At 40.3% G+C, this 25554-nt stretch overlaps 1 protein-coding gene across 1 annotated transcript in view; it reads right to left on the bottom strand.

Moving 5' to 3' along the window:
- col27a1a (collagen, type XXVII, alpha 1a) overlaps positions 1 to 25554 on the bottom strand; it is a 260653-nt gene that overhangs the window by 129970 nt on the left and 105129 nt on the right. Inside the window, exons 19-26 of the mRNA XM_064941974.1 lie at positions 25368 to 25421; positions 25135 to 25188; positions 22718 to 22771; positions 22306 to 22350; positions 10047 to 10100; positions 9693 to 9737; positions 9518 to 9571; positions 6686 to 6739 (exon numbers count right to left, since the gene is read on the bottom strand). Of these exons, the coding sequence (XP_064798046.1) occupies positions 6686 to 6739; positions 9518 to 9571; positions 9693 to 9737; positions 10047 to 10100; positions 22306 to 22350; positions 22718 to 22771; positions 25135 to 25188; positions 25368 to 25421 (414 nt within the window). The remainder of the gene's footprint in view (positions 1 to 6685; positions 6740 to 9517; positions 9572 to 9692; positions 9738 to 10046; positions 10101 to 22305; positions 22351 to 22717; positions 22772 to 25134; positions 25189 to 25367; positions 25422 to 25554) is intronic.

The raw sequence follows: 25554 nt of genomic DNA, 5'->3' as shown, positions 1-25554 counted from the left end.
CCTCTTTACAAAACTGTTTCAGTTCAGCAATATTCTTGGGATGTCTGGTGTAAACCGCTCTCGAGGTCATGCCATATCATCTCTATTGGGTTGAGGTCAGGACTGACTGGGCCACTCCAGAAGGCACATTTTTTTCTGTTAAAGTCATTCTGTTGTTGATTTACTTCTGTATTTTGGGTTGTTGTCCTTTGCATCACCCAACTTCTGTTGAACTTCAATTGGTGAACAGATAACCTTACATTCTCCTGCAAAATGTCTTGATAAACTTGGGAATACATTTTTCAGTTGATGATAGCAAGATGTCCAGGCCCCAAACCATGATGCTCCCTTCACCATAGTTTACAGTTGGGATGAGGTTTTGATGTTGGTGTGCTGTGCCTTTTGTCTCCACACATAGTGTTGTGTGTTCCTTCCAAAAAAACTCAATTTTAGTTTAATCTGTCCACAGAATATTTTGCCAGTAGCGCAGCGGAACATCCAGGTGCTCTTTTGCGAACTTCAGATGTTCAGCAATGTTTTTTCTGGACAGCAGTGGCTTCTTCCATGGTGTCTTCCCATGACCACCATTCTTGTTTAGTGTTTTGTGTATTGTAGACTCATCAACAGAGATGTTAGCATGTTTCAGAGATTTCTGTAATTCTTTAGCTGACATTCTAGGATTCTTGTTAACCTCATTGAGCGTTCTGCACTGTGCTGTTGCTGTCATCTTTGCAGGACGGCTACTCCTCGGAAGAGTAGCAACAGTGCTGTAATTTCTCCATTTATAAACAATTTGTCTTACCATGGACTGACTTTTATAGATACTTTTGTCACCCTTTCCAGCTTTATGTAAGGCAACAATTCTTAATTTGAGGTCTTCTGAGATCTCTTTTGTTCGAGGCATGGTTCACATCAGGCAATGCTTCTCGTGAATAGCAAACTCAAATTTTGTGAGTGTTTTTTATGGGGCAGGGCAGCTCTAACCAAATTCTCCAATCTCGTCTCATTGATTCGACTCCAGGTTAGTTGACTCCTGACTCCAATTAGCTTTTGGAGAAGTCAATGACCTAGGGATTCACATACTTTTTCCAACCTACACTGTGAATGTTTAAATTATGTATTCAATATAGACAAGACAATTACAATAATTTGTGTGTTATTAATTTAAGCACACTGAGTTTGTCTATTGTTGTGACTTAGATGAAGATCAGATCAAATTTTATGCCAAATTTATGCAGGAATCCTAAGTAACTCCAAAGGGTTCACATACTTTTTCTTGCCACTGTACTTTAAAACTCATGGCAAACTATTCCTCCCAGTTATGCTAGGAAGGGTGTTAAGGTTTATTGAATGTGTCCCAAATGGCAACCTATATCATATGACCTTGCTCTGGTCAACAGTAGTGCATGTAGAGACTATGGTCATTATTGAAAGAGATCATGATACCTCACATCTCAAAATAGGGCTACTTAATGTTAGATCCCTTACTTCAAAGGCAATTATAGTCAATGAACTAATCACTGATCATAATCTTGATGTGATTGGCCTGACTGAAACATGGCTTAAGCCTGATGAATTTACTGTGTTAAATGAGGCCTCACCTCCTGGCTACACTCGTGACCATATCCCCCGTGCATCCCACAAAGGCGGAGGTGTTGCTAACATTTACGATAGCAAATTTCAATTTACAAAAAAAATGACGTTTTCGTCTTTTGAGCTTCTAGTCATGAAATCTATGCAGCCTACTCAATCACTTTTTATAGCTACTGTTTACAGGCCTCCTGGGCCATATACAGCGTTCCTCACTGAGTTCCCTGAATTCCTATCGGACCTTGTAGTCATAGCAGATAATATTCTAATCTTTGGTAACTTTAATATTCACATGGAAAAGTCCACAGACCCACTCCAAAAGGCTTTCGGAGCCATCATCGACTCAGTGGGTTTTGTCCAACATGTCTCTGGACCCACTCACTGTCACAGTCATACGCTGGACCTAGTTTTGTCCCATGGAATAAATGTTGTGGATCTTAATGTTTTTCCTCATAATCCTGGACTATCGGACCACCATTTTATTACGTTTGCAATTGCAGCAAATAATCTGCTCAGACCCCAACCAAGGAACATCAAAAGTCGTGCTATAAATTCACAGACAACACAAAGATTCCTTGATGTCCTTCCAGATTCCCTCTGTCTATCCAATGACGCCAGAGGACAAAAATCAGTTAACCACCTAACTGAGGAACTCAATTTAACCTTGCGCAATACCCTAGATGCAGTTGCATCCCTAAAAACTAAAAACATTTCTCATAAGTAACTAGCTCCCTGGTACACAGAAAATACCCGAGCTCTGAAGCAAGCTCCCAGAAAATTGGAACGGAAATGGCGCCACACCAAACTGGAAGTCTTCCGACTAGCTTGGAAAGACAGTACCGTGCAGTACCGAAGAGCCCTTACTGCTGCTCGATCATCCTATTTTTCTAACCTAATTGAGGAAAATAAGAACAATCCGAAATTCCTTTTTGATACTGTCGCAAAACTAACTAAAAAGCAGCATTCCCCAAGAGAGGATGACTTTCACTTTAGCAGTGATAAATTCATGAACTTCTTTGAGGAAAAGATTATGATTATTAGAAAGCAAATTACAGACTCCTCCTTAAATCTGCGTATTCCTTCAAAGCTCAGTTGTCCTGAGTCTGCACAACTCTGCCAGGACCTAGGATCAAGAGAGACGCTCAAGTGTTTTAGTACTATATCTCTTGACACAATGATGAAAATAATCATGGCCTCTAAACCTTCAAGCTGCATACTGGACCCTATTCCAACTAAACTACTGAAAGAGCTGCTTCCTGTGCTTGGCCCTCCTATGTTGAACAAAATAAACGGCTCACTATCCACCGAATGTGTACCAAACTCACTAAAAGTGGCAGTAATAAAGCCTCTCTTGAAAAAGCCAAACCTTGTCCCAGAAAATATAAAAAACTATCGGCCTATATCGAATCTTCCATTCCTCTCAAAAATTTTAGAAGAGGCTGTTGCGCAGCAACTCACTGCCTTCCTGAAGACAAACAATGTATACAAAATGCTTCAGTCTGGTTTTAGACCCCATCATAGCACTGAGACAGCACTTGTGAAGGTGGTAAATGACATTTTAATGGCATCGGACCGAGGCTCTGCATCTGTCCTCGTGCTCCTAGACCTTAGTGCTGCTTTTGATACCATCGATCACCACATTCTTTTGGAGAGATTGGAAACCCAAATTGGTCTACACGGATAAGTGCTGGCCTGGTTTAGATCTTATCTGTCGGAAAGATATCAGTTTGTCTCTGTGAATCGTTTGTCCTCTGACAAATCAACTGTAAATTTCGGTGTTCCTCAAGGTTCCGTTTTAGGACCACTATTGTTTTCACTATATATTTTACCTCTTGGGGATGTTATTTGAAAACATAATGTTAACTTTCACTGCTATGCAGATGACACACAGCTGTACATTTCAATGAAACATGGTGAAGCCCCAAAATTGCCCTTGCTAGAAGCATGTGTTTCAGACATAAGGAAGTGGATTGCGGCAACTGTTCTACTTTTAAACTCGGACAAAACAGAGATGCTTGTTCTAGGTCCCAAGAAACAAAGAGATCTTCTGTTGAATCTGACAATTAATCTTAATGGTTGTACAGTCGTCTCAAATAAAACTGTGAAGGACCTCGGAGTTACTCTGGACCCTGATCTCTCTTTTGAAGAACATATCAAGACCATTTCAAGGACAGCTTTTTTCCATCTATGTAACATTGCAAAAATCAGAAACTTTCTGTCCAAAAATGATGCAGAAAAATTAATCCATGCTTTCGTCACTTCTAGGTTAGACTACTGCAATGCTCTACATTCCGGCTACCCGGATAAAACACTAAATAAACTTCAGTTAGTGCTAAATACGGCTGCTAGAATCCTGACTAGAACCAAAAAATTTGATCATATTACTCCAGTGCTAGCCTCCCTACACTGGCTTCCTGTCAAAGCAAGGGCTGATTTCAAGGTTTTACTGCTAACCTACAAAGCATTACATGGGCTTGCTCCTACCTATCTCTCTGATTTGGTCCTGCCGTACATACCTACACGTACGCTACGGTCACAAGATGCAGGCCTCCTAATTGTCCCTAGAATTTCTAAGCAAACAGCTGGAGGCAGGGCTTTCTCCTATAGAGCTCCATTTTTATGGAACGGTCTGCCTACCCATGTCTGAGATGCAAACTCGGTCTCAACCTTTAAGTCTTTACTGAAGACTCATCTCTTCAGTGGGTCATATGATTGAGTGTAGTCTGGCCCAGGAGTGGGAAGGTGAACGGAAAGGCTCTGGAGCAACGAACTGCCCTTGCTGTCTCTGCCTGGCTGGTTCCCCTCTTTCCACTGGGATTCTCTGCATCTAACCCTATTACAGGGGCTGAGTCACTGGCTTTCTGGGGCCCTCTCATGCCGTCCCTGGAAGGGGTGTGTCACCTGAGTGGGTTGATTCACTGATGTGGTCATCCTGTCTGGGTTGGCGCCCCCCCTTGGGTTGTGCCATGGTGGAGATCTTTGTGGGCTATACTCAGCTTTGTCTCAGGATGGTAAGTTTGTGGTTGAAGATATCCCTCTAGTGGTGTGGGGGCTGTGCTTTGGCAAAGTGGGTGGGGTTATATCCTTCCTGTTTGGCCCTGTCCGGGGGTGTCCTCGGATGGGGCCACAGTGTCTCCTGACCCCTCCTGTCTCAGCCTCCAGTATTTATGCTGCAGTAGTTTATGTGTCTGGGGGCTGGGGTCAGTTTGTTATATCTGGAGTACTTCTCCTGTCCAATTCGGTGTCCTGTGTGAATCTAAGTGTGCGTTCTCTAATTCTCTCCTTCTCTCTCTCTTTCTCTCTCTCGGATGACCTGAGCCCTTGGACCATGCCCCAGGACTACGTGACATGATGACTCCTTGCTGTCCCCAGTCCACCTGGCCGTGCTGCTGCTCCAGTTTCAACTGTTCTGCCTTATTATTATTCGACCATGCTGGTCATTTATGAACATTTGAACATCTTGTCCATGTTCTGTTATAATCTCTACCCGGCAAGGCCAGAAGAGGACTGGCCACCCCACATAGCCTGGTTCCTCTCTAGGTTTCTTCCTTGGTTTTGGCCTTTCTAGGGAGTTTTTCCTAACCACCGTGCTTCTACACCTGCATTGCTTGCTGTTTGGGGTTTTAGGCTGGGTTTCTGTATAGCACTTTGAGATATCAGCTGATGTACGAAGGGCTATATAAATAAATTTGATTTGATATGGTGCCAATTGGCAAGCAGTCATTGAGGGTAGGAAATGGATGGGGATTCACACAGTGAGTGAATATGAAAAGTAATGGTGGTGGCTGGCTACACGAGTCCCTCGTCACATTAATGGGATTAACACACTGTGGGGAACATGTCTGTTGCATCAGGGGGAGAGAGAGAGACAGAGAGAGAGAGACAGAGAGAGAAAGACAGAGACAACGTGCTGGTCAGGTTTTCCTTTTATACTGCTATTTTTTTGTTTTCAGAGGATCTAGTGCAGCTGACAGAGTCTCCTCATATTCATGCACGAGTCAAGCCCCAAAGGATTCCCTTTGCAATCAGCAGGTAACCCGGAAAGTGTTTCAATATGATTGATGGCTGACTTGCATTCATATTATCCACTCAGACTGGTCATACATATCATCCTATATAAAGTCAGGCACCATTTCATTTCCCATAAACCATCATAACCTTGCAAGGGCTCTCTCTTTTAAGGACTGACAGGGATAAGAGTATGTAGGAAAGGACTTTAAAACCGTCTGCTGTCTTTCCTGTCTTGACTTTTCATGCATGTCTGAAACAGGTATGGGAATTAAATCAAGTTGTAAAACGTGAATGAAGACCAAACAAAAGGTTAAGTGTCTGAAGTTGTATTCACATTTTAGTAATTTAGCAGTCGCTCCTACACTACATGACCAAAAGTATATGGACAACTGCTCTTCGAACATCTCATTCCAAAATCATGGGCATGGAGTTGGTGCCCCCTTCACTGCTATAACAGCCTCCACTCTTCTTAGAAGGCTTTCCACATTGCTGCCAGAACTTGCTTCCATTCAGCTACACAAGCATTAGTGAGGTTGGGCACTGATGTTGAGTGATTAGGCCTGAATCGCAGTCGGCATTCCAATTAATCATTGGAAATACAGCAATTTATTTCCCCACCCACAACATTTTCCCACAGTGCACCATAATTTACACTATGTCACTGTAAAACGTTTCAGAGTATTCTACTGTTTATAATACCCAAAATATCCCTATAAATTACAGTTTTCTGTTACAGTGTGTGTGTGTGTGTGTGTGTGTAACATGGCTGTTGGCTGCGGTTCAGACAGACGTGCACACTCAACAGTATTCAGCTGCCTCAGAGACTCATGTGAAATCATCAATAATGGCAGTTCTGAACTGGCCAGGTTACTTTGTCAGCTAGACATTTACACACATCTTGTGTGTATGTGTGAGAGAGTGCATGCGTGTGCGTACGTACATGTATGTTCTCAACAGGACCATCTATTCCCATGGGAATTACATAAACAATCTTGGAGGACTGACTTTCAACTTCACTTTTATGAGGGCCCCACCCCTCGTACCCCCTCACTTGGACTCTCAAAAATCTCTGGCTCCTCACAAGCTCCTCACATCTCTATCTTACCATTGATCCCTTTTCTCCAGGAGGTCCCGGCAGGCCCATCTCCCCTCGATCCCCCTAGAAAACACACAATCATACACTGTAAACACGCCAACTTAACCATTGCTTAATCAGCTTTATTCTTTGAGTTGTGTGGACTTCAGAAGGACAAGAAGTTGAGCTAAGGAGTGAAAGTTTGAATTTGAACAAGCTTGTTGAGTAAAATTACAAATATATGTTCTCAAAACCACACCCATCATCATCATATTTCCCAGCATGTTCTATTGTAGGTTTCAATACCTGTGTTTTTGCATGTACTGTATTGGTTGATTAATCATATGCTACACAACATCCACTGAACAAAGATATAAACCCAACATGTAAAGCGTTGGTCCCATGTTTCATGAGCTGAAATAAAAGATCCAAGAAATGTTCTATATGCACAAAAAGCGTATGTAACGATTCTCGTCCTCCTCTTCTTCTGATGAGAAGTAGCAAGGATCGGACCAATATGCAGCGTGATATGTATCCATAATGATTTAATTAATACAAAATACAAAAGAACAAGAGAATCCAAATGAAAACCGAAACAGTCCCGAATGGTGCAAACACTGAAACTGAATAATAAACACCCGCAACTCAAAAGTGAAACCAGGCTACATAAGTATGATTATCAATCAGGGACAACGATTGACAGCTGCCACTGAGAACCATACCAGGCCGAACACAGAAAATCCCAAATTATAGAAAAAAGAACATAGGCAACCCACCCAACTCACACACTGACCATACTAAAACAAAGACATAACAAAGGAACTAAGGTCAGAAAGTGACAGCATATTTCTCTCTAGTTTTTATTTACATCCTTGTTCGTGACCATTTCTCCTTTGCCAAGATAATCCAAGATGATGGCATGTCAAGAAGCTGATTAAAAAGCATGATCATTACACAGGTGCACATTGTGCTGGGGACAATACAAGGCCACTCTAAAATGTGCAGTTTTGTCACACAACACAATGACACAAATGTCTCAACTTTTGAGGGAATGTGCAATTGGCATGCTGACTGCAGGAATGTTCACCAGAGCTGTTGTCAGATAATTTGATCAGTTGATATCTCTACCTTAAGCCGCCTCCAGCGTCATTTTAGAGAATGTGTTGTGACCAGAGTGCCCCATGGTGGCGGTGGGGTTATGGTACGGGCATGTATAAGCTACGGACAATGAATAAAATAGGATTTTAATCGATGGCAAGTTGAGCTCCTGAGGCACATTGCTGTGACATGCATGCGCCGCCATCAACTCATGTTTCAGCATGCACTGTCAAATGTTACAAAGATCTGTACACAATTCTTGAAATCTGAATATGTCCCAGTTCTTCCATGGCTTGCATACTCACCAGACATGACACCCAATTAGCATGTTTGGGATGCTCTGGATTGATGAGTAGGACAGTGTATTCCAGTTCCCGCTAATATCCAGCAACTATGCACAGCCATTGAAGAGGAGTGGGACAACATTCCACAGGCCACAATCAACAGCCTGATAAAAAAATCTAAACTAATCCAACCTGTTAGTAGTTTGACTTTTTGCACCCGTTAGTTACTGAGATGAATGTTCCAGTTTATATGATTTAGGTAGTCTCAAATAGGAATTACACATAACTTTGCAAGCCAGCATTGAGGTTTGAATCAACATACAATTGTAAGAAATAGTGATGGGGCAACGAAGCTTGAACATGTCTAGCCAATTGTGTCAAATAGGTTCATTACTCAAGGCTTTGATCAACACACTAAATGGCACCTGTTAGTCAAAATAATTTAGAACAGCAAAATTATTAAAGATGACGTCACACACACAGGATAGCCTTTTTATCTTCTACCCGAAACCAAACCAATCTGGTGATTGTTCTACAAAACTATGCTTTGGGAATCGATCACGTGCTTCTGATAAAATGATACAAGTGTCAGCACACTGCTTCGAAGTAAAATGCTTATGAGTTCCGATGCATAACTTGGAGCTCCTGTATCAAATGTAACATCACTAGTAGGGCAACCAGCTGCAATAGGATTATGTGTTTGTTTAATACAATGGCATTGAGGTTGATTCAACATACAGTTGTAGGGCAACCAGCTGCAATAGGATTGTGTGTTTGTTTAATACAATGGCATTGAGGTTGATTCAACATACAGTTGTAGGGCAACCAGCTGCAATAGACCGGTTGTTTGTTTAACAACAAAACTGACGCATGCACAACTATGGAACAAAACAGAAGGGTTGTCTTAGATAGTTGGCAAAATGTTAACAATATTTTGTCTCCAAAGGTTTATTGAAAACATAAATACATTTGCACAATGAGCACAGTTGTTGGTTTGCTAGTTAGCAAATTTTAGCCATATTTGCATAGAAATGATATCAGTCAAAACACCTCAAAACAAGAGATGGTATCAATAACAATATAAAACTAGCAGAAACGAGCCACTTACGATTCCCCACTTGATTGCTTCTTGTCATTGTTGCCAGCTATAAGACCGTTCAGAATCATTACAAAACATGCCTTCTGGCCATGTCGATAACCACTCATCCTTTTCATGTTGTCAGTCAAGCCTTCTATAGGATTGTGAGTTTGCGCAACATTTGATCAACAAAGTACAGCAAACTCACAATCCTATTGAAGCCGGATCCCTTACAATTGAACGTTGAATCCACATCTTTTTTTGATTTTCTGTTTATAGGGCACCCACATCCAGGACAATCAGATAACGGTCAGATATTGGAACTCAGACACTCAAATACACCATGGTGATCACAGACATACACCCCTATGCAATAACAGATGAGAGATGGGGGTGTCTTACCTTCTCCCCTGCCAATCCAGTCTCACCAACAGGCCCAATAAAGCCACCCAGGCCCTGTGAAACACCACCAACAGAGCCAGAAAGGGAGTTCATATTAAAAAATTACATTAGTATTATTGTGTTAATAATAAAACAACCAGTGGCCATAACACTAGGTATTTGCGAAAACTCTTACCCTTTCACCCATGCCTCCAACCTTCCCGGTGATACCAAGCTCTCCCTAGGAGAACAAATAGCATGTTACTTATTTTTTTACTGTACATACAAGGAAGAATACCCAAAATCGATAGCCAATATGCTGAACAGTCTAATGTATTTTATATTCCATACAGCATATTAAATGTAATAATTACTAGAGGAAGATATAAAAGGAAACATTTTACTCCTCTAAATTTGTATCAGCATAAATAAATTGCCAACTTCTCATAGACAGTTTCTGTTCACTGCATGTGTGCGATTAGAAGAGTAAAATGTCAGCATCAATGTATGAAAAGGGCAAGTATGTGAGGTAATCCACAGCTGTCCTCACCTTCACTCCATCCGTTCCAATCTTCCCAGGGAAGCCCTTCATGCCGACTCTACCCTGAACAAAACACATAGCTCACCGTTTACCACTCAATGTGCAGAGCCTGTGGTCTAGTGGTAATACTCCCAGCAGGTCACATACAGTGCATTTGGAAAGTATTCAGACCCCTTGACTTTTTCCACATTTTGTTATGTTACAGCCTTATTCAAAAATTGATTAAATTATTTTTTCCTCATCAATCTACAAAGAATATCCCATAATGGCAAAGTGAAAACAGGATTTTAGAAATGTCTGCAAATGTATTACAAATAAAAAACAGAAATAACTTAGACATAAGTATTCAGACCCTTTGCTATGAGACTTGAAATTGAGCTCAGGTGCATCCTGTTTCCATTGATCATCCTTGAGATGTTTCTAAAACTTGATTGGAGTCCACCTGTAGTACATTCAATTGATTTGACATGCTTTGGAAAGGCATACAGTGGTTGCTCCACTAAAAGTTTTGCGAACATGCTGCAGACCTTAGAGGCAATTTGTGGTTTAGTACGGCACCCTGTGTCACCACTTCATGGCTTCAGCCCAGCGCAAGGGGGAGTTAGAGCACTAATTATGCTTATGAGCCCCTACTGTATCTAAATGACAATGAATGGGCGACAATAAACCTAAATAGAAACTGATAATTGTGCACGCCTTCAGTAATACTTACTAAAACTGTTGTTACGCTAAGATTTTATTATTTTGTTAGGATTATTTTGCTCTTACTGTAGTTGTGTGGCCCACTCCCGACAAGCCATGTTGTACAGTGCCTGAGTGGTGCAACGGTCTAAGACACTGCATAGCAGGGTGAAGAAATTAAGCAAATGAATTAAGTAACATTTCTTAAAATCAGTCCCATATGCTATGTTCTCACAAAAAAAGGTGTTGAATTATCTAATACAGCCACTATTGAAGCATATCAAATGCTTCTCATCTGGTACCAGTGGTTCACACTTAAAAAACGTGCCATAGAATTCTGCAGTACCACGCAAGCTGTGCTGCAGTACACTGCAACCTTTAAAGGATGAACCACTGTACACTGTTCTATATAAGGTCCCACAGTTGACAGTGCATGTCAGAGCAAAAAACAAGCCATGAGGTCGAAGAAATTGTCTGTAGAGCTCCAAGGCCTACTATAGAAATATATTAGCACAAAGGATCTATGTAAGAACTGATTCAAGACATGATCCGTCTATGTGCTTGCATAGCAGCAGTCAGTCTGCTGGTCTTGCTCTCATTGTGGGACTAACTGCACTGGTTGAAATGTTCAAGACATTCTACAAGTGTTCAGTAACCGTAAGTGATGTTCAACAATTTGTGTCATTTGGGAGAGTAATTCACAGGGCTTCGGAACAGTGTAAGTGTTTTACAGCAGTAACTCAGGGTCAGAAAAGTTAGTGCCCAAGTACTCTAAAAGACCCTCAATGGCATTAAATCACCTAACAATCCTACAGCGTAATAATAATGGAATGCCATTGAGGGTCTTTAGACACCTTTCATGAGTCTTTCGCAAGTCAAACTGTGATTTCACTTGCTGAGTGTAAAAGCAGATTCTCATTGTAACATGAGAATTTGTATGGCTTGGTAAAATATTTATATAAACATTGTCATGACTGTCCTGTGAGGATCGCAATAGGTCAGATCAGCATAGCAATGGTTGACAACAACCAGTGTGCAAACTATATGATTACTGTGAGAATAGTTCTGAAATGTATCGACGATAAGTGTCCCTTTTTCTCTCTCCCTCTCTTCCCCACCCCTCTTCATTTGCTGAGTAACAAGCTGCCATTTTTTAAACAGTCCGCTAGGGACTGTTTTCTCAAGTATTAAGTGTGTATGTTATCCTGTTTTCCCATTTAGTTAGCTAGTAAATAAATTATTGAACCAGTTTGTGTAGTACTGAATCATAAGTAAGGTTGGATTTTTTTGCAGATGCATGAGGTTACGACTGTTTGGAATTATGATATGATAAGAGATAATGATTAATAAGACCACTGTTAATTAATGTAATAGATAGTTGAAATCGGAAGTTTACATACACTTAGGTTGGAGTCATTAAAACCCATTTTTAAACCACTCCACAAATGTATTGATAAACTATAGTTTTGGCAAGTCAGTGAGGACATCTACTTTGTGCATGACACAAGTAATTTTTCCAACAATTGTTTACAGACAGATTATTTCACTGTATCACAATTCAAGTGGGTCAGAAGTCTACATACACTAAGTTGACAGTGCCTTTAAACAGCTTGGAAAACTCCAGAAAATGATGTAATGGCTTTAGATGCTCCTGATTGGCTCAAATGATGTCAATTAGCCTATGAGATGTATTTCAATGCCTACCTTCAAACTCGGTGCCTCTTTGCTTGACATCATGGGAAAATCAAAAGAAATCAGACAAGACCTCAAAAAATAATTGTAGACCTCCACAAGTCTGGTTCATCCTTGGGAGCAATTTCCAAACACCTGAAGGTACCATGTTAATTTGTACAAACAATAGTACCCAATATAAACACCATGGGACTACGCAGCCGTCATACCGCTCAGAATGGAGATGCGTTCTGTCTCCTGGAGATGGAAGTACTTTGGTGCGTAAAGTGCAAATCAATTCCAGAACTACAGCAAAGGACCTTGTGAAGATGCTGGAGGAAACAGGTACAAAAGTAACTACATCCACAGTAAAACAAGTCCTATATCGACATAACCTGAAAGGCCGCTCTGCAAGGAAGAAACCACTGCTCCAAAACTGCCATAAAAAAGCCAGACTACGGTTTGCAACTGCACATGGGGACAAATATCGTACTTTTTGGAGAAATGTCCTCTGGTCTGATGAAACAAAAATAGAAATGGTTTGGCCATAATGACCATCATTATGTTTGGAGGAAAAAGGGGGAGGCTTGCAAGCCAAAGAACACCATCCCAACCGTGAAGCACAGGGGTGGCAGCATCATGTTGTGGGGGTGCTTTGCTGCAGGAGGACTGGTGCACTTCACAAAATAGATGGCATCATGAGGCAGTAAAATTATGTGGATATATTGAAGCAACATCTCAAGACATTAGTCAGAAAGTTAAAGATTGGTCGCAAATGGGTCTTCCAAATATTCAATGACCCCAAGCATAGTTCCAAAGTTGTGGCAAAATGGCTTAAGGACAAAGTCAAGCTATTTTACTAGGATTAAATGTCAGGAATTGTGAAAAACTGAGTTTAAATGTATTTGGCTAAGGTGTATGTAAACTTCCAACTTCAACTGTATATACCTTCTAGGGTTTAATTCGAAAGATGTTAACTCTTAAAACAACCTCTTCTGTGTTAAGCCAAATCCTAATGAGTTAATTGTTACATGATTAATTTAATCGGGTAACAATTAAACATAGTTAGTTGATTAAATAAATAACAGTCATCAGATGAATGAAAGTAAAGTCACAACACGTTCCTCTTGGGTTGACCACAGTCGCTCGAGAGAGAAAGTGAACCAGAGAGTACTGAGGAAAGCAGACAGATGGTTGAGTGAAGCACATGCGCAAAGCACTGTGGCACCTGGCCAGAGATCACTCATAGGGAGAGGACGAGACAAACACCACTTCCCCTGAGATTTAGAGAGAGACAGGATGGGAAAGAGAGACTAGAGAGACTGACAAACAAAAGGGGCCTAATAGACAAGAAGAGAGAGAACAAAGATGGAAAGGAATAAGATACCATGCACTGTAAGAACAATGGTTGAGAGGGAAACATGGCAACATGTCATGTCTACAATTAGACCACATTAAACCGTCAAATTCATTGTTTACTTGTGTTTCAGAAAGAAGTACAATTTGTATCACAGGTACCTGAAGAAGTTACTTTTTATTAGTACTATTTATTTAAGCTGTTATACCAAGTCACTTCTCACTTTACTACTTCCACACATTTTATCATGCTGTATATTCTATTGTGTTCATTTCTCATAACTAGTTTATTACTTTTTATATTGTACTTTTTTATCTACTTGTTTTTTTGTACTTCATATTTGGCATTTGATTCTTGATATTGAAATTCACTGTACCGTTTATACCTGTGCACATTAATAATAAAGAACATTTGATTAATTTGAGTGTATCTTAAAACAAGGCAATGGACATAGCAATTATCACCACCTTATACTTATGTGCCTTGCCGGCTCAGTGATTCCAACCAGCAGCCCTTCGGTTACTTGCCCAATGCTCTTACCTGTTAGGCTACGTTGAGTATGAGAAACCTGTAACCTGGTCAGTCAACCTACACTGCGGTGTTCATAACCTTTAAGAGCTACAGGTGTGCAGACGTATGGTTCAGTCGAGCACTAACACACTTGACTCAGCTAATCACCTAATCATATTGTCTGATCTCAGTTCCACTGGAGTCCAAAGTCAGTTGCACACGGTTTCAACTCAGTCTATACAGCTCAGACCTGGTTCTATGTGCCAGCTCCTCTGTTATACATAACTGGGCAGATGCTGCAGAGCTGCTGACATGAAGCCAGTGTTTAGTTGTTCTCAGAACTACAGGCTTTTCAGCTGAATGTGAATTAGCCTGTAGGACTGAGTATGTGAGTGGGTATAGATTACCTTTACTCTACTTCTCTACTTATGTGTTACGGCTATACACCCCCTGCTATATTGTGGATAAAGAGTATCTGTCGAACAGAGGGTGTTCTTTAACCTTAAGGATAGGGGGCAGAATTTCCACTTTTGGATAAATAGCGTGCACAATTTCAACTTCCTGCTACTCATGCCAGGAATATATTATATGCATATGATTAGTAGGTGTGGATAGACAACACACTGAAGTTTCTAAAACTGGTTCAATCATGTCTGTGACTATAACAGAACTTAAGTAGCAGGCAAAACCCTGAGGAAAAACTGTTCAGAATTATATATATTTTTTGTCTCTGACCGTTCCCATCAGTTGTCTTTGCCAAGGGATATTTGATAGCGACCACTTTACAGTTCCTACGACTTCCACAGGATGTCACCAGTCTTAGGAATTGGGTTGAAGTTTATCATTGGTGCAGCGAAGAAGAGGCCATCCTGGAACAACGTTACACTGTTGAGAGTTACGCAAGAGGGAAAAAGGTGCATGTTTTGTTTACTTGCTCTATTGAATACAGATTGCCCCGTCTACAATTTGATCGATTATTAACGTTTAAAAATAGCTAAAGTTGTATTACAAAAGTAGTTTGAAATATTTTGGCAAAGTTTATAGGCAACTTTTGAAATGTTTTGTAATGACGTTGTGTTTTGGCAAGCTGTTTTTTTCCGGATCAAACCTGCTTCATAAATGGACATTTTGGGTATACATGGACGGAATTAATCGGAAAAAAAGGACCAATTGTGATGTTTATGGGACATATTGGAGTGCCAACAAAGAAGCCCGTCAAAGGTAATGCATGTTTTATTTCAGCATTTTGAGTAGCGCCTGCAACGCTAGTTATTTTGTTTACAACTGGTTCTGGTGGTTGCATGCTATCAGATAACAGCTTCTCATGCTTTCGCCGAAAAGCATTTTTAAAATATGACAAACTGGCTGGATTCACAATGAGTGTAGCTTTAATTGAGTATCCTGCATGTGTGATTTAATGAAAGTTTGAGTTTGAAAGCGTTTTATTTGAATTTGGAGCTCTGCATTTCCCGAGGCTATTGGCCACTTGAGACGCTAGCGTCTCACTATCCCCAAGAGGATTTATCCTCTTAGAGATCGGGCTACTTTTTTCAACATTCTGTTAAAAATCGCGCAACATTTCAACGTCCTGCTACTCATGCCAGGAATATAGTATATGCATATGATTAGTATGTGTGCATAGAAAACACTCTGAAGTTTCTAGAACTGGTTCAATGGTGTCTGTGACTAACAGAACGAGTTCCGTGGTCAAAATCGCCAGAAAACCTGGTCACTAAATAGACTAAAAAAAATCAATCCGCTAGCCCATGTATTGTCTATTGGAAGGAAAAATAATTAAGAGTGAGAATACAGTTCCTACAGCTTCCACACGATGTCGCCAGTGTTGTGAAATACTTGGTCATCTGAGTAATAGCCACATCCAGTTGTCAAGTCCACAGATGTAAACAATGGAACCGGAAAAGTTAGTTACGTTACCCAAACTCGTGATTATTGAATACAGATCGCTCCGTGATCAATTTGATCGTTTATTAACGTTTAGTAATACCTAAAGTTGGATTACAGAAGTAGTTTGAAGTGTTTTCTCAAAGTTTATAGGCAACTTTTGTAATTTTAAAAAATAACGTTGCGTTTAAAAAATGTGTTTTTACTGGATCTGATGGTGTTCATAAATTGACATTTTGGGTACACAAGGACCGATTTAATCGAAGAAAAAAAAAACAATTGTGATGTTTATGGGACATATAGGAGTGCCAACAAAGTTTCTCGTCAAAGGTAATGAATGTTTTATATTTTATTTCTGCGTTTTGTGTAGCGCCGGCTACGCTAATTCCTTTGTTTACGTTCCCTTCTGGTATTTCGGCGTGTTGCCTGCTATCAGATAATAGCTACTCATGCTTTCGCCGAAAAGCATTTTACAAATCTGGCTCATTGGCTAGATTCACAACGAGTGTAGCTTGAATTGAGTACCCTGTATGTGAATTTTAATGAACGTTTGAGTTTTAACGAGTGCTATTAGCATTTGGCGTAGCGCATTTGCATTTATTGTTGGAAGGGGGTGCAGTTGCGTCCCGGGTGGGCCAGAGAGGTTAAGTGTTGCAGTCATTTCAGTTGCTGTAGTAGCTGACGTGTATAGTGTTCAGTCATCCGCATACATATACACACTGGCTTTACTCAAAGCCAGTGGCATGTCATTAGTACAGATTGAAAAAAGTAAGGGGCCTAGACAGTTGCCCTGGGGAATTCCTTATTCTACTTAGATTATGTTGGCAAGTCTTTCATTAATAACAAAGAGATGATATACCATTTATTTTGTCATTGCCCTCATGTAGCCTGTTTTTGGTCTCAGGTTCAGGAATGGCTGAAAATGCATAACATTGATCTAAAATTTACCCTAGAAATAGTACTGTTGGGAGATCTGGAGGAATCAGGTCAGTCAATTACTAATATACCAAAACTCTTAGTAAAATTATTTATCTTCAACTCACAAACATCACAGCATAGTTGAAAGATATAGAGTGGGGCAAAACAGTATTTAGTCAGCCACCAATTGTGCAAGTTCTCACACTTAAAAAGATGAGGCCTGTAATTTTCATCATAGGTACACTTCAACTATGACAGACAAAATGAGAGAAAAAAATCCAGAAAATCACATTGTAGGATTTGTAATGAATTTATTTGCAAATTATGGTGGAAAATAAGTATTTGATCACCGACAAACAAGCAAGATTTCTGGCTCTCACAGACCTGTAACTTCTTTAAGAGGCTCCTCTGTCCTCCACTCGTTACCTGTATTAATGGCACCTGTTTGAACTTGTTATCCGTATAAACATGTCCACAACCTCAAACAGTCACACTCCACTATGGCCAAGACCAAAGAGCTGTCAAAGGACACCATAAACAAAATTGTAGACCTGCAGGAGGCTGGGAAGACTGAATCTGCAATAGGTAAGCAGCTTGGTTTGAAGAATTCAACTGTGGGAGCAATTTTTAGGAAATGGAAGACATACAAGACCACTGATAATCTCCCTCGATCTGGGGCTCCACGCAAGATCTGACCCCGTGGGGTCAAAATGATGACAAGAACGGTGAGCAAAAATCCCAAAACCACACGGGAGGACCTAGTGAATGACCTGCAGAGAGCTGGGACCAAAGTAACAAAGCCTACCATTAGTAACAAACTATGTCGCCAGGGACTCAAATCCTGCAGTGCCATACGTGTCCCCCTGCTTAAGCCAGTACATGTCCAGGCCCGTCTGAAGTTTGCTAGAGAGCATTTGGATGATCCAGAAGAAGATTGGGAGTATGTCATATGGTCAGATGAAACCAAAATATAACTTTTTGGTAAAGACTCAACTCGTCGTGTTTAGAGGACAAAGAATGCTGAGTTCCACCCAAATAACACCATACCTACTGTGAAGCATGGGGGTGGAAACATCATGCTTTGGGGCTGTTTTTCTGCAAAGGGACCAGGACGACTGATCTGTGTAAAGGAAAGAATGAATGGGGCCATGTATCGTGAGATTTTGAGTGAAAACCTCCTTCCTTCAGCAAGGGCATTGAAATGAAGTGGGTGGGTCTTTCAGTATGACAATGATCCCAAACACACCGCCCGGGCAACGAAGGAGTGGCTTCGTAAGAAGCATTTCAAGGTCCTGGAGTGGCCTAGCCAGTCTCCAGATCTCAACCCCATAGAACATCTTTGGAGGGAGTTGAAAGTCCGTGTTGCCCAGCAACAGCCCCAAAACATCACTGCTCTAGAGGAGATCTGCATGGAAGAATGGACCAAAATACCAGCAAGTGTGTGAAAACCTTGTGAAGACTTACAGAAAACGTTTGACCTCTGTCATTGCCAACAAAGGGTATATAACAAAGTATTGAGATAAACTTTTGTTATGACCAAATACGTATTTTCCACCATAATTTGCAAATAAATTCATCAATGTGATTTTCTGGATTTTTTTTCTCTCATTTTGACTGTCATAGTTGAAGTGTACCTATGATGAAAATTACAGGCCTCTCATCTTTTTAAGTGTGAGAACTTGCACAATTGGTGGCTGACTAAATACTTTTTTGCCCCACTGTATGATGCATAGACGTTTCTGGAAGGTTCTCCCATCTCCACAGAGGAACTCTGTGAGAGTGACCATCGGGTTCTTAGTCACTTCCTTGACCAAGGCCCTTCTACCCCACAGTTTAGCCGGGTGGCCAGCTCTAGGAAGACTCTTGGTGGTTCTAAACATCTTCCATTCAAGAATCACGGAGGCCACTGTGTTCTTGGGGTCCTTCCATTCTGCACACTTTTTTTGGTGCCCTTCCCCAGATCTGTGCCTCGGCACAATCTTGTCTTGGAGCTCTATGGACAATTCTTTCGACCTCATGGTTTAGTTTTTTCTCTGACATGCTCTGTCAACTGTGGGACCTTATATAGACAGTTGTGCCTTTCCAAATCATGTCCAATCAATTGACTTTACCACAGGTGTACTCCAATCAAGTTGTAGAAACATTTCAAGCATGATCAATGGTAACAGGATGCACCTGACCTCAATTTCAAGTATCATAGCAAAGGGTCTGAATAATTATGTCAATAAGGTTTCTGTTTTTTATATGCGACACATTTGCAAAAAATTCTAAAAACCTGTTTTCGCTTTGTCATTATGGGGTATTGTGAGTAGATTGATGAGGAAAATGTTATATTTAATCAATTTTAGAATAATGCTGTAACGCAACAAATTGTGACCAACTGGCTCAAATCGGTCTTATGTAGCAAAATTGAAATGGTGTTTTTTTTACATTGGATAAAAGTAGAGACTCAGAGCTACGAAAATATGATATCATACATCACAGTTGATGAACAATGGAGAAGTTATTCTGCTTTGAAAGATGAACTTGTAAACTCCCTTTTGAGAAAATGGCCTTTGAACATTTTGGTACTACTACTGGAGCACACTTCTTTGTCTACACCCAATTCAGCATTTTCACACCCTCTTAAGCTTTAGCCCCACCCATCTCTTTAAGGGTTGATCTGAGCATTCTGTTCTAACAGCAGCAGTCAAGCACCCAAACTACCTTGCTAGCTACTTCCAGACACAAATGAGAGAACAGCTCACTGAACATTACTCGCCCTAGAAGAGCTGGTTAGGCTGTTATGTTATGCAGAGTGTTGGTGACTGCGACTATGTAGTCAGATTGTACATTTGTAAATACTTAGCGTTTCGCTCTTGGAGCGTTCAGAGCGCAAGCTGGACGATCTGGGCGATGAGTGCAGTCAAGCACCAAAGCTAACTGGCGAACATTGGCTAGCGTGCTACCTACTTCCAGACACAAATGAGAAAACACCCCACTCTGACCATTTTACTTGTCCTAGCAGAGCTGGTTAGGCTGTTTTCATGTTTTCGAGAGTGTTGGTGACTAACTGTGCTGCTGGCAACAATTTAATTATGCTTTTTGCAAGAGCGCTCAGAAATCAGAGTAGATGGCAAGACTGTATTAATGAAGAACCCGAAATGGTTACTTTTGTCTTTTGTTAAGACATGTAGCTAGCTATTAAACAATGTACCATAATCCCATGATGTTCCTACCCTGCATGAATCTGCAGGTAGCTAATCAACCAGGTTCAATGTTAGCTAGCTAACATTAGGCTATAGCTAGCCTAGCAAATGGTTCTGAGATACGAATAATAAGATCATACACGTAACGTTAGCTAGCTAGCTAACAGTACACTAACTTGAAATTAAACAACTTTCTGTTGAAATTAGAAATGTGTAATATCTGACAATGTAGCTAGCTAGACTATCATGGATGGATGCGTCTCCTGTCAAATGCCATGGTTGCCTTTAGTTTGAAGATGTTATCTGAAAACAGGTGTTTTCTCCATCTCCTTAGCTATCATACTCAAAATTCCACTGATTTCAAAACTCGGACCTTCAGAAAGTGGAGAGGAACACTTATACAGTTTTACTACGTGATACATTTTTTAGAAAGCTGCGTTAGACAGGATTACCTACACATACTGACCAGCTCAAATAGACAGATGGGTGCTATATGGCAGACCAATCCAAACTCATCTCTCAGCATGTCCAGCCAAATTATTATCTCAGCCAATTATGGCTAGTGGGAAGGTTGCTGACTTTTTCTGTGGCTAAACCAACTAGGCTCGTAATTTAACAATTTTATTCATACTTACAGATGGCATACAATTTTGTTAACCTCTCTGGCCCACCCGAGACACAATCGCCCCACCTTGCCAACAAAACATGCAAATGCGCTATGCCAAATGCTAATAGCACTCGTTAAAACTCAAACGTTCATTAAAACTCACATGCAGGGTACTCAATTCAAGCTACACTCATTGTGAATCTAGCCAACGAGTCAGATTTGTAAAATGCTTTTCGGCGAAAGCATGAGAAGCTATTATCTGATAGCATGCAACACCCCGAAATACCAGAAGGGGACGTAAACAAAGGAATTAGCGTAGCCGGCGCTACACAAAACGCAGAAATAAAATATAAAACATTCATTACCTTTGACGAGCTTCTTTGTTGGCACTCCTATATGTCCCATAAACATCACAATTGGGTCTTTTTTTCGATTAAATCGGTCCTTGTATACCCAAAATGTCCATTTATGAAGACCGTCAGATCCAGGAAAAACACTGTTTTTAAACGCAACATTATTTTTTTTTTTATTAAAAAAGTTGCCTATAAACTTTGACAAAACACTTCAAACTACTTCTGTAATCCAACTTTAGGTATTAGTAAACGTTAATAAACGATCAAATTGATCACGGAGCGATCTGTATTCAATAGCTAGAAGTTTTCAAAACGAAGTCCATTTCCTCACGGACATTTTTTCCAGCTGCGCACCTGAAGAAAGGATGTGTCATTGACTAATCTGACCAAGGATAAAGGACCCTTGTAATCACAACACTGGCGACATCGTGTGGAAGCTGTAGGAATTGCAAGCTCAGTCCCATCATTTATGGCAAGCCATAGACAATACCGAGACTGGCGGATGGATTTTTTCTTTTGATTTTGTGATCAGGTTTCCTTGCGATTTTGACCACGGAACTCGTTCTGTTATAGTCACAGACACCGTTGAAACAGTTCTAGAAACTTCAGAGTGTTTTCTATGCACACATACTAATCATATGCATATACTATATTCCTGGCATGAGTAGCAAGACGTTGAAATGTTGCGCGATTTTTAACAGAATTTTGAAAAAAGTAGCCCGATCTCTAAGAGGTTGGCACATGAAAGTTCAAATGTTCGAGAAGGCATTTCTGCCAAAAAACGCATTCAGATATAAATAAAAGTTAACGTTCAAACGGCTTTCCTGTCAAGTAGTGACCAGCGACATATGTCTAGTTTCCTCAAACGGGTCACAAATATGGAAAAAGTCAAGGGGTCTGAATACTTTCTGAAGGCACGTGCACATATTTATTCCATAGCGTAGTGAGAAGTGAGTGTAAGTTACAGGAGCCAGAGGGGCTATGCTGAGATAAAAAGCTCAGTTAAAATTAAAACAGGCAGCCACAATGATCCCTGCTATCTTCACTTCCCCTTTCCCATCTTCATCCAATCACCACTCACCTCCACTCCTGTCAGACCCAGTGGTCCAAGTGGGCCCTCATCTCCCTGAAAACAGTGATAATGGCATTAGCATTTATCTTTTATTAAAATGAAACACTGTGGCTGCAACCCAAATGGGACAATATTCTCTACATAGTGCATTACTTGTGACATACGTCCTTGGTGAAAAGAAGTGCATTATAAATAGGACACAACATGTATATGGAGCTGGTTGTCCTCACGGTTGTTTCAGGAGCAGTTGTGCACAACTCCAGTCCTTGCAGCGTTTTGTGACTACTGAACATGACCCAAGCCAATCAGCAACAGGGTCAGAGAGCACCACAGAGAGCAATAAAAACCATTGGAACAGCAGAACTCATGGACTGAGGTTGCCCACCCCTGACATAAAACAAGCTGCTGTATCATATCATACCTCTAGCCCGGGCACCCCTCTAGGACCAGGCAACCCCCTCACTCCTGGCTTTCCCTGCAGGACATTACAAAACATTTTACAAAGGCAGAATGTGCAGTATCACAACCAAAAGCAGGCACTTTCTTCATGCTCATCACCCACTGTGTCCCCCCCCCCCATGAAAGAATACTATAGAATACTACAGTACTTTCTCGAGAATTCTATAGATTTCTGTAGCATACTGTAGATACTATACTCCACACTGTAGTATCCCTCGATCATGACTACTACTACTTAGTATTGTATTTTGTAGTATACTGTAGAATACTATACTACACACTGTAGTATCCAATCGTGTTGTTCTTACTATACGTTGATCGTGTAGTTCTTACTATAGAACAGGGGTGTCAACCTAATTTCGCCCTGGGGGCCGCATTTGGTCTTCAACAAGGTCCGTCGGGCCGCACTGAAAATGTGTTACATTTCCTTGGCATAAACATTTGCGTAATATAATCCTCTATCCTGGGGCGGCAGGTAGCCTAGTGGTTAGAGCGTTGGACTTGTTACCGAAAGGTTGCAAGATTGAATCCCCGAGCTTATGAGGTAAAAATCTGCCCCTGAACAAGGCAGTTCTCACTGTTCCTAGGCCGTCATTGAAAATAATAATTTGTTCTTAACTGACTTGCCTAGTTAAATAAAAAGTAAAATATCCAACATTATTGGAATTTTCCATACTTCCTGACTATCTAGCTTTACTTTCGGTGATTATTAGCGAGCTGGACACATTCAGTATATTGTATAAATGTAGGCCCATTACAATTTCTAGACCGTTTCAATTTGGTTTTAGTCAGTTAAAAGTACATCTAAAAAATGCAATTCTGTAATAAACTGTAGATAACTGTATTGCTCTACCAAGCAAAAAGGCAGTAACTGCTATTTAGGTCGAAAATGAGTTACAATAATTACATACTTAATCACATGGACAAGTATCCTGCCTCTATTGTATTGTGTTTTGGAGAAAATCGGGGTCATGTTAGCAGTAACTGCATAAAGTTACTGTGAAACCAAAGTAAATAAAAGTCATTTTTCTCAGTTCCACGCTATGAGCAGTTAGGAATATGTCTTCCAATGGTGTGACTGCTGTCGGCATCCAAAGAGTATCAAACATCTATGGCGATAAGGAAATGACTTATTATTGATATCTACATAGCGCATTGATGTGAATCACACTGCTGCTCTCTCATTTAGCTATTTGTGCCTTATGGATTGTGGTTGTTATGGATGGCTGTTCACAAGTCTAAATGTGTATTTGAACCCAATAAGGGTTTCAAGAAGTTTAAGCTGCCTATCAATCATTCTTTTGAAACTAGTGGACAGCCAGTGAAAATGCACTCTTGCAACAGCTGCATAGTGCAGATCCAAGCCTATGGAATAAAAGTGGGGCTTTTATTGCTCAATCTAATTCATGCTGAAAAAAAAAATATATCCATAGGCCTAATGGACACATGCTCCAACTTGCAGACTTTTGATCTCCAGGAGTAATCTGGAGTTTCTACATCCATTTTTGGATTTATAAATTACATATATAAAGATATAATTTAAACATATTATTATATGAAGTAGAAAGCAATGGGTTAGAAGAAGCATACATAAACAACCCATAAAGTAAAATGTAACATCCATAAATGGCCAGCTAGGTAAACTTTAACAATGATTTAATCTGCAATAGATGTTGTTCAATTGGTAACACAAATTGTTGTCTTCTAATGCCTCTTAATGGGAAAGTAATCTAAAAGTTTTTGAATGTAATCAGATTATGTTATTGAGTTTGGGTAATTCAAAAGTTACCTTACTGATTACAATTGTGGACAGGTAACTACTAACTGTAATGAATTACATTTAGAAAGTAACCTACCCAACCTTGAGTACATATATACATATACATACATACATACATACATACATACATACATACATACATACATACATACATATATATATGTATGTATATATAACATATATTGTGTTCCATACAGGTTACAGAAAAGAGCAGAAGCGCTGAACAAGCTGTTCAGACTGCAGTCCTACCGACTAACAGGTTATGGAAAGTTTGCTCTTTTAGTATTTGTGGAAGCCCCCACTTCTATGTCAAATATAATAAAACACAATAGTAAAGACTACAGTTATGACTGAAATACTATTACTGTTTTTTAACTATGGTAATACTGCAGTATTTGTACTTTAGTAAACTGTCTGCAAAATGTTTGCAAAAACAATACTAGGCTTCAGTAAAGTCTGCAAAAACACTAAAGTAAATATTATAGTATATAAATACAGTAATACTACAGTATGTATACCATAGTATGCATTAGTATTTTTTCATGTGGGTCATACCAACATTCAACAGATCCCAAAAATAACAAAAGTTATTTACTCACATTTGGGCCTTCTAAGCCATTCTCTCCAGGAGGCCCCATGTCTCCAGGGAAACCCTGTGATTTAGAGAGAAAAGGGAACATATTTATGTTGTTGTTGTGTGTGTGTGTGTGTGTGTGTGTGTGTGTGTGTGTGTGTGTGTGTGTGTGTGTGTGTGTGTGTGTGTGTGTGTGTGTGTGTGTGTGTGTGTGTGTGTGTGTACATGCATTTGTGCATGTGTACTGTAAGTGGTTACCTCTGTTCCTGGAAGGCCAGGTAGTCCATCAGACCCTCTCTCTCCTGGCCTGCCCTGGGAGTAGAAGGGAAATGCAAGGAAAATGAAAGCTGCAAGCAGTGGGCCCACTGTGCCACCATCAGCACAAATTTGACATATTGTCCAAGGATGCACTACTTCTGTACTCCTTACCATGCTTGCCAAATAT

The sequence above is a fragment of the Oncorhynchus masou genome, chromosome 28, assembly GCF_036934945.1.
Source record: "Oncorhynchus masou masou isolate Uvic2021 chromosome 28, UVic_Omas_1.1, whole genome shotgun sequence".
Lineage (NCBI taxonomy): Eukaryota > Metazoa > Chordata > Actinopteri > Salmoniformes > Salmonidae > Oncorhynchus > Oncorhynchus masou.
The sequence above is the reverse complement of the archived record's forward strand: the minus strand, read 5'-3'. Positions and strand labels throughout refer to the sequence as shown.